Source organism: Silurus aristotelis, assembly GCF_946808225.1.
Source record: "Silurus aristotelis genome assembly, chromosome: 1".
Classification (NCBI taxonomy): Eukaryota; Metazoa; Chordata; class Actinopteri; order Siluriformes; family Siluridae; genus Silurus; species Silurus aristotelis.
In genome coordinates this window covers 27,599,457-27,609,459 of record NC_139574.1, presented here as the reverse complement: position 1 = coordinate 27,609,459, position 10,003 = coordinate 27,599,457, and the positions used below count along the sequence as shown (strand labels likewise).

General features: G+C 40.0%; 1 protein-coding gene across 1 annotated transcript; it reads left to right on the top strand.

Moving 5' to 3' along the window:
- On the top strand, window positions 1–9,824 carry ccdc12 (coiled-coil domain containing 12). The gene is made up of 7 exons (XM_083554596.1): window positions 1–159; window positions 4,405–4,481; window positions 7,628–7,707; window positions 7,925–7,986; window positions 8,707–8,741; window positions 8,822–8,898; window positions 9,615–9,824. Exons 1-7 carry the CDS (start codon window positions 73–75, stop codon window positions 9,692–9,694), a joined length of 498 nt encoding a protein of 165 aa, XP_083410722.1. The 5' UTR covers window positions 1–72; the 3' UTR covers window positions 9,695–9,824.
- The last annotated feature ends 179 nt before the right edge of the window (window positions 9,825–10,003 follow it).

The window sequence follows — 10,003 nt, the reverse complement described above, 5'->3', positions numbered from 1 at the left end:
CTCTGCTTTCTGTTAGATGACTTGCCTTTGGCAGGACAGATAATCGATGCCAGATAGAACTCATCATTCAGCATGGAGCAGCCGCCTGTGAGCGCCTTACAAGCGCAAGCTCTAAAAAGGAAAGAAAAGTTAAAGGCCCTTAGAGAACGACAGCTTCAAGTGAGTTCAGAGAAAATAATGTTATATTACACACGAATAAATCTCATCCTGGTGTTTTATTAGTTCTAAACTATAGTTTACTCCATGCTAGCCGGCTAGCTAACAAGCAAACAACCATTGTATAATGCATTTTCTGCTATTAGCCTGCTAGCAACTACCTAGCCCAGTACACAGAAATATACAGATAGTTCATTGTTTGTATCATTTGTATCACAACTAGGCCGTGTGTGTGTGTGTGTGTGTGTGTGTGTGTGTGTGTGTGTGTGTGTGTGTGTGTGTGTGTGTGTGTGTGTGTGTGTGTGTGTGTGTGTGTGTTTTGTAAGGAAAAAGACCACGACTGTGTGCTAATTAAGCAAGTGTGCAGAGTCTCTCTTCCATCACATAGTATTTAAATGTGTAAGTTAATGTGTAACTCTGAATATGAAAAATTTGTCGATCGATGGATACAGATATGTCGAAACTTTGAAGACCCCCAATCAGTGTTTTTTCTTTATTTTTTATTATTTTTAACATTGTATGCGGAAGACATCCAAGCTGTCATCTATATCCAAGACCACCTATAAAATCATGTTCTAAACAAAGTACATAGTGTTATAACCCAGAATGTTTAATAGTTTTGTTATGTATAAGAAACACTAATAATATTGGCTAGTGTCTCCCTTTACTCTTACAACAGCCGAAATTCCACAAGATGTTGGAGACATTCCCATTTCCCTGTGTGCCATGAAAACATTGCTCGCTGGACTTTACTTCTGTGAGACACCGACCAGGGACTGGACAAAAGAAAAGTGTTGCTGATTAGGAAAGGAAAAAAATAAGAGAAAACAATGAATCACTGGATGCATTTTAGGGACAAACTGATCCATTTATTTATTTTAAAAAACAATATTGGAGTTTTTACCCCCATTGCATTTTAGACATTAAACAGAAACTTCAGATCAGGTTGTGAAATCGGTTTTGGTTGCAGTACATTTAGTCACGAGGCATCAGGAACACAAAATTGCAATAGGAACTCTGCAGATCTGAGGGCTGGGTTTTTCCTCAAATAAAGACCTCTATGGATTTTTTTTAACTTTTTTAACTAGTTGCTATAATCAACAAATTCCTCCTCTGTTTTGTGTCTCAGCTGTGTTTTCTGGTGTTCCACGTTTTTAAAATTTCCAACAATATAAAAAGTATCAAACTCTTCCTTTCTCATTAAACAGCCATTGATGTAGCGATCTCTGAGTGTTGATATCGCTACTTTTCAAGCGAATACAGGTACACTATTATCTCTCACAACTCAGGCTGGCTGTTCCAGTCAAGTCTGCTTATTTCAAACCCACAACTGAATGAAACAGTTTGAAATGAACCTGATCAGCAGATATCTAATGTTACTGGTATTGTACATTACATAAGAGTCGTTAGGTGTTTTTATTGAAACGGGAGAACGAAGTTCACAAAGAGCTGACCGCTCCACTGAAATGACACCAGTAACGTGACGTCACCATATCGCTCAGATTTTATTCAGCAACAGAATGTCATTAAAAACATTCTGGAGGTTAAAGACTAACTATTATTTCATCACTTTATGAGAAGGCTTCATTAGTCATTAAGCTGCAGTCTCATCTTTCAGTAGTGACATTTCTGAGTATATTATGTAGCTCTTGTGCTTATAGATAGATAGATAGATAGATAGATAGATAGATAGATAGATAGATAGATAGATATAAAAAAAAGATTCAGTAAGTAAGAGGGTTAGAGTAAGTGCTCACTGTTTTTGTGACCTGGCTTAAATTCAGTATCTTAATCTTCTTTACCTGCAAGAATCATGACTGGATTCATGCCAGCTTCTCAAATGTAATAACTGTGAGCATAACCACCCTCGTAATCTTGTTCATGTTTCCAAATAATGCCTAGAGGATAATTGGGCTGATTTCTGAGGCTGATTAGATTTTTTTGACAATCACAAAAAAAAAAAAAAAAAAGAAGCTGTCCGGATTATTTCCTTCACAGAATATCCATTTGGGTTTGTAAAATCCATTCTTACCTTACAATATGCTCAATATATCCGAATATCTGTTTCAAATCACAATTATTCTTAGCATGTAAATGCTAGGCTAGCCCACCTACTCCTACACCACCTAGGGAGGTGGTGGCTCAGTGGTAGAGGCATTGGACTTTGGATCAAAAAGTCACAGGTTCAAATCTCACATTAACACCAAGCTGCCACTGCTGGGCCCTTGAGCAAGGCTTTTAACCCTCTACAGCTCAGTTGTAAGTCGCTCTGGATAAGGGCGTCTGCCAAATACCGTAAATATCAAATATACTCGTTACGCCATCGTGACAGGAACGCCTGTGATCACTCTGGGAAAATTACACAAGAACCACAATACTTACAGTTTAAATGCACAATATCCTCGTGCTAAAGATTTTTCCTGTGGTGGAAAATATCGATATCGATCAAGAGCTTCAGTTGATGGTCTGGGAATGTTTTTACAAAATAGCCTCTAGATTTTGCATCGAATGGTGTTATATACACATATACCGTAATTTCCGGACTATTAAGCGCAAATGTAAGCCGCACCCACTAAATTTGACAAAGATATTTATTTTGAACATAAATAAGTCTACACTGAATCTAAATTACTTTACACAGGCTTTAATGAAAGACAGTGTCTGTTACACGGCTTGTATCTAAACAGTAGTCTACTAAGAAAGTCATTGTTCACAGTGGGAGCACATCTGATTTAATATAAAGAGTTTCATTGGTTCACCTGAACCCGTTCGGCAATTTTATTAGTCTAATGTTATGGGGCTCAGTTTTCTGAATGAAGTTTGTGAAACCGGGAAAACCTAGGAAAAATCCATAAATTAGCCGCTTCAGTGTTTAAGCCGCGGGGTTCAAAGCGTGGGAAAAAAGTAGCAGCTTATAGTCCGAAAAATACGGTGTATATATGTGTGTGTGTGTATATATATATTACATTTATCTCATTCTTAGAACTGAGCAGCTATGTGGTTAAGGGCCCTGCCCAGGGGCCCAGGAGTGGCAGCTTGGTGTGGATAGGATTTAAACTCATGACCTTCTGAGACAAAGTCCAATGTCTTAACCACTAAACTACCACCTCCACAATCAGAATAAATCAGAATGTCCAGACTGGTCTAAAATGACCAGTAGGCGCTTAAATCTACCCCTGTGGTGAGCAGAAAAACGTCTCAGAAAGCAAACCTTGAGGTGGATGAGCTACAACAGGAGAAGACTGTCATGGGAATTAACGCTGAACCGTTCCAGTTGTTTTAACACGCGTATCTTCTCTATCTCATGGTTGGATGTTTTCTACCTGCTTTTCTGCTCACCGCATTTGTAATGAGTGATCAAGTTTCTAAAGGTTTCCCCGAAGCTCGAACCAACCTGGCTGTTTCCTCTGACCTCTCTCATCACCAATGTGTTTCCAGCCACAGAGCTTTCACTTTCAGGATGTATTGGTTGTTTTTTTGCACTGTTCTATGTAAACTCTAGAGACTGATATGTGTGAAAATCCCGGGGGAGATCAGCATAACATAATCGTTTGGCACCAACAAACACACCACAAAGTTACAGAAACCACACTTTATCCCCATTCGAATGTCTTAAAGAAGCGCGTGATGTGCATCTGCATGATTGTATCCATCGTGCCACTTCAGCACGATTGACTGATATTATAACCACATGAATGAGAGGTGTACAGGATTTCTGAATAAAGTGGAAGTTGAACGTATATCACCCGTCTTACAGGTCGATGCGATTGCGTTCTCACTATAGAAACAATAGCGTAATAGAACATTTGAATTTGCACAAGTCGTTTGAATTGCAGCCAGCACTACTGTCAGATTAATTAATCAGCTTTCATCAGCACCGCGGTGTAAGTGCTTTTATCGCCTGCGGCCAGACATGAAAGTGCATTTCAAATGTATTTGGAACACAACTCGGTTTTCATTTCGAGTTATATGTCACTGGAATGTATTTGTTGTTTTCTGTGTGTGCGGTGTACAAAGACTGCTCACACCACAGTGCACTATTTCTGATCTATAGTCACTGCATACGTCAAGTTAGCCAGGACTTATCAAGATTGATCTGGTGGACATAATCGTGTAAGCTTCCTCAGCATTATGAACAATGGGTTTGTGGTTTTTGCAGTTTACTCTGTTCTTGCTAATTGTGGGTGGCTGCTTGCAGATATAATGACACTCAATCTGCGGTTACACTAATCCAGTTTTTCTTCACAGGGGAGGGACCAAGCTGAAGGAGAACCTGATTGCAAGAGAGCAGCAGCAGAAGAAGTAGAAACAGAAGACAGACACAGGTAAACAAAAAAAATAAACCACATTCTGTTTTTTTTGTTTTTTTCTCTCACAAAATGCTGTTCGGGCAGTTCCATAAACGCTGGTTTGCAACGTCAAGTTTGTCTTCAGCACCATGTTTTCAGTTCAGAGTTCACAGCTTATTTTCTGTGCTGTGTGTGAGAAAATGACTTGCCCATTACTAAGCTGTGTCCAGTGTTTACATGAGCTTGAGCTGCCTGTTTCTCTCAGCTCTATTTCAGGAAACACTTTCAGTGGATATCTTTCCATTGTTTATACTCATTGTTTATACTGGAGGGAACCTTGGATTTTCTCTTTTCAGCGTTGAGGTACTGTTTTGAATCGACTCCGTATTCCCGTTTTCAGAGTTTATCTTCTGTTTGAAGTGTGTCCCCCCCCCACATAGCCCGGGTGTATAGCGCAAAATAAATGCTGCGTTGTTGCAAATGAATTCCGAACAACCCCAATCCGGCCTGTTGCCATTTATAATTGAGGTGTTATCTCGGCTGGAAAGTTTAAAGGAGTGTCTCTTGTGACTAAGCACTCATCATTAAAATTGCAACGGATCTCCGATTGCAAAACAATGGTCCCATAGACGGGTGAAGCACACCTCCCAGCTTATACCTCCTGTCTGCATTGTTTTTTTACACACTACACCACTGCCGAGCAGAACACGGGCGTAAGCAGGGCAGTTAAGACATCTGGACATGTAGGTTTAAGGTTATTGTGTTTATATGCCATGAAAAGATCATAATGAGCTGCGATTGTAAAATAACAGGTTGATCAGCATTAGTGAGCGCAGCACTTCTAAACTCGTTCTTGTAGAATGTGTATCGAATGTAATCGCACGACTGGTCTGGTTTTCACATGACTAAGCCCAAAAATTAAATGTTCCTTTTGGAAAATCGGAAACCAAACAATATTTGGAAACAGTCTAAAAACAGACAGACATTCCAAAGGAAAACATGTTTTAACCCTTGAATATTCAATGTTGAACTCTACATCAGAGGGTATTAATTTTTTATAAAAGGTTCAAACCTAACTAAAAAACGAAACTACACTAAACACAGGTTGTCCCTGACTTATGATGGAGAAGCGTTCCAAAGACCCCATCATAACTTGACATATAATTTTGAGAATTTTGTACTAATGTAACAAATTACAGTACGTAATTTAGCAAAACAGAACAATTTATTGTACCGTACTCTTTAAACTATACAGTGTGTATGTGTGTATATATAAAATGTATGTGTGTGTGTATATATGGTTCCCTGGTGGTGTAGTGGTTAGGATGCGGTGCTCTCACCGCTGTGGCGCGGGACGCTGCTACGAGGAGACCCTTTACTAACACCCTTGTGGTTGAGTATGCAAATTGCACATGCTAAAAATCTAGATGGTTTAAACGAGGACTTAATGTGGAATGATCAAAAAACACGTAGAATTTCAGGATCAGGTGTCCAAAAACTTTTGTTCGTAAAGTGTCTCGTCACTTTACAGAAAAGATGGAGGTGTAATATTCTGTCAATAAACACAAGGTACTGATTTCAGGATTAATCATAGTACAAGCATTAAATACAGCATGATATACTCTGGTTATTCCATGTTATATTGCTCTCTTCAGCATGGTAACTGTTTACATTTACATCTGCAGCGGTGTTGCATGTTCCCAGCGTACAGCACGTCAGTGTGTGGCTTTGGCATGTGTGCGTAATTATACTGCGTTTTTGTGTAGGCTGCCAAAAACACAGGGTGAGGCAACAGGTAAGGCTCATGACATTTACGTTCAAGTGCTGATTTTTATGTAGGAGGACAGTGTTTTCTTTTTTATAAAACGGAAATAAAATTCTCCTTAATATGATGACAGCTGTATTACGAGAAGTCGAACGTCTGATTCCCTGTACCCTGTTTAAACACGTTAGAATTTGTTAATCCATGTATTTTGTTGATTCTAAAGCGGTCATTACAGTGGGCAATATCAATATGTTTCGTTTCCTGCTTTGATTTTCGGTGTGCTGTTACAGCAGCGCACCAGTCCTGAAGGCTGGAATTGTGGAGAACGTGCTGGACAAACTGTCTGTTGACATTCTGTACGTGAAGAATGGCGGCAGAGCTGTATTGTTCCAGCAGGTGGTCAGGAAGTATCACCAGGAAACTTGGATGTGGGAGGGGTTCCTAGTCCTTTGTCTCGGACTCACACTCAACTGATTTTTCCTTCACGTTGACCTCTAGTTTTTGGTCAGCGTTGCACTGAAAAATAGCTCTTTATTATTGGTGACTAATCAGCTTTGTCTGATGATTGTTCAGTGCCAACGTTTTTATTTTTGGTCTCAGACGGTTACCATAAAATGCCTCCAGCCAGTGACGATGCTCCTAAAGTGAGAGTTGATGAATGTAGGTCCAGATGTAGCGCTGTCCTCCAGCACCCCCCCCCCCACGTGTATTCATCAGCACAGAATCAGCACACATCACTGGAGACTCGCTGCTGAGAAATCGCTGAAAATGAACCTTATAATCCTCTGAAGTACGAGATGAAACAAAGCCTCATCTGCGCACTCATTTTAAAGAGCCCTTTACTGGCTACCAGGAGATTAAGCAAATAGCTGTAATTTGCAAAGAGGTAAGGGATGACATAATTGGGCATGTATCGACTTAAACTTGGTCGGGAAACTGCACTCCCCAGATGCAGCCCACAGAACAGGTGCTACATGCTAATTAGCTGGTGTGAAGAGAATGAAGGAAGGCTTTGTACACATGCCTGGTTTGATTACCCAGCTTGCACCAGTCATGTGGCCTAGAATAGAACCAGCCATGATATTGGTCTGCACTGCTCCCTACTGGCCTTGGGTTGTATTGAAGCTGCTTGTGGATGCTGACTTGGGAACGCTATGAGCCAGGCCATTTTTGTAAAGTTCTGTGAATATATAAACGCTTGTCTGTTACCCTTATGAGTAACATATCGGTACATTTGTTGTGTTCTTTATGGTGACAAAAAGCGTTCAGAGAATAAATAAATTAAATTATAAATTTCATGCACATGTGAGCCAAACAAGTGGTCTGTTTGTAGTCTGTAACGGACATTAAGGAGTGATTGAGTCTTAGTTTAAGTTCCCCAAATAAACCACAGTGGTGTGTGTTTGTGATGATGCAGAGACCTGAAGTTGAGGAACTACACCCCAGAAGATGAAGAGTTAAAGGAAAGACAGGTGCCCAAAGCTAAACCTGCATCAGGTGAGAATTAGCACGCTCCTGCTTTTCCATTACATTCTCTTCTGCATTTCTGTATCCTTTAATGATCAGTGTATTACAGTCTATGCTTATGGTTTAGTTTTTTTTTTTTTAAACTGTATTTCTGAGTAATGGGTATAAATAATTAATGTTTGCATGGGGAGTTCTGTGAGGTAGGAATATGTGCGGTCTAACCTGTGCTGCTTTTGTATCCTCGCAGTGGAAGACAAAGTAAAAGACCAGCTAGAAGCCGCAAACCCAGAGCCCGTCATAGAGGAAGTGGTGAGTGGGATTACATCTACAAAATTTAGAGCTCCAGTGTCTCTAAAGTAGCAGCACTTCTCCTCCACCTTACACTGCAGCTCGGCTACAAATGCTTTCTCAGGGCTGTCTGTATCCTGGCTGAGTACATAAGGCTCCCAAATGTCTCCATACATAAGGGACTAGCTACAGTTACTAGCCAGCACCATGTCAGTGAATAATCATGAATGTTTACTGCGCTGTTGCTCTAGAACACTTAGACTTTTTGAATCGGGTAAAGAGCATCGAAATAAGTGTCTTTATAGCATTAGTGTTTTTCTAAAAAAAAACTATTTTTTTACTTTTATACCTGAGTGGGAGGTGGGATTCTATTTCTGTTCAGTTTGCATGGCATATGAACTGATGCTGGGACATGAATAGCATTGTACTGTATTGTAAAAAATAATCTGAATCATTAAAATGCACTGTGAGAAATATTGGCACACAACCTGTAAAGTCTAAGACATTAATTGTGATTACTGTGTGACTGATTGATCAGTCAATGTTCTGCACAAATACAATTTTTTATAAATGTATATAATATACAGCACAGCCTGCTTGTTGGTGGAAATAGGACTATTAGTTATACGATTATTAATAGGAATATTAGCTTAACATTGCCGCACTGTATAGAGAAAAAGTGGACAAATGAATAAATGCGACCGGCTGACTAACTGTTACTAATGTGGGTTTTTCTTTTAGGATCTGGCCAATTTAGCTCCAAGGAAACCAGACTGGTAAGGGGTTCATCTTTCACGCTCTCTATATAGTGTTTTCTTGTATTTTAGTGACGTGTCGCAAACCCTCGATTTTCCAGGGATCTAAAGAGGGATGTTGCAAAAAAGCTGGAAAAGCTGGAAAAAAGAACACAGAAAGCTATCGCTGAACTTATAAGTGAGTATCATATTCAATATTCTGGTGGATGCAGCTAACAGCTTCAGTCATGTTAGTTTCAGGGGTTTGCTAAACACAGCAGTTGTAATGCATCCTACTCAGCACTAGCAAGGACATAGTGCAGCGACTGTCATGTTTAAGGGCGACTGCTCTCTGCTTCTTCTTGTGCCTTTGAGAATTCATTGCTCATGACGACAGTTCAGAATAGAACTGGCCATGGCAGGCTTTACCAGCCGTTTTAAAGAACGTTATTTATGAAGCACATACTCATTCACCACAGAGTCCTCCAGAAATGTACAAAAAAAACGTGTTTGAACACTTCTAAAAATAACATGCAGGCAATAGTTTAAAATAATTGTGAAACAAGAACAGTACATGACAAATTCTTTAGAAATGCTTATTCTTTTTTTGCTGAGCTACTTAAAAGAAAGTGTTTTAGACTGTAGATAATACGACTAAGCCTCTATCTGTGAGAACAGCATGTAATTGAATAAAGAAAGAGGTAAAAGGCGAGGACGGAGACAAACCAGCTACCAAAACGATTCCAAAAACAGGAAATGGTTATCTTCACTGGCTGTGCCGAGCCGAATTTGTCCTTTTGGTGGGGGGTGGGATTTTCTTGCTCTAAACATGATAGTGTGATTTGTGAATGCCTAATTAAACACTCTCCGAATTATTGTTTCAGCTGTGTTATTTGTGTGTGTGTGTGTGTGCAGGGGAGCGGTTGAAGGGGAGTGAGACAGAGTTGGCTGGAGCTGTTGGAGCAGTTGCTGAAGAAGAAGCAGATTCGGATTGAGCCCGTCTTCTGTAGATGCGCGTTCTGTGTGCTGCAAGTGCCTCTGCAGGATGAGCGTCGCTCGTTATTTCCGCATGTGACCTGAAGAGGGATGCTGGAGTTCAGATGTGTGTGTGTGTGTGTGTGTGTGTGTGTGTGTGTGTGTGTGTGTGTGTGTGTGTGTGTGTGTGTGTGTGTGTGTGTGTGTGTGTGTGTGTGTGAGACAGACAAAATGAAAGACAAGTGTACAAAGCTTTGTATCGGGTATCCTTATCCTGAAATCCAGATTTCAGTTTTTTCATACTTAAATAAAATATTTGTTCTATTTCT

What these genes read in the sequence shown, in the direction of transcription:
- ccdc12 (XM_083554596.1), top strand. Translation starts at nt 73, where the DNA reads ATGGAGCAGCCGCCTGTGAGCGCCTTACAAGCGCAAGCTCTAAAAAGG. An exon ending in GAAACAGAAGACAGACACAG is followed by an intron (nt 4,482 to 7,627) that starts GTAAACAAAAAA and finishes GTGATGATGCAG; the next exon opens with AGACCTGAAGTTGAGGAACT. An exon ending in AGCCCGTCATAGAGGAAGTG is followed by an intron (nt 7,987 to 8,706) that starts GTGAGTGGGATT and finishes TTTTTCTTTTAG; the next exon opens with GATCTGGCCAATTTAGCTCC.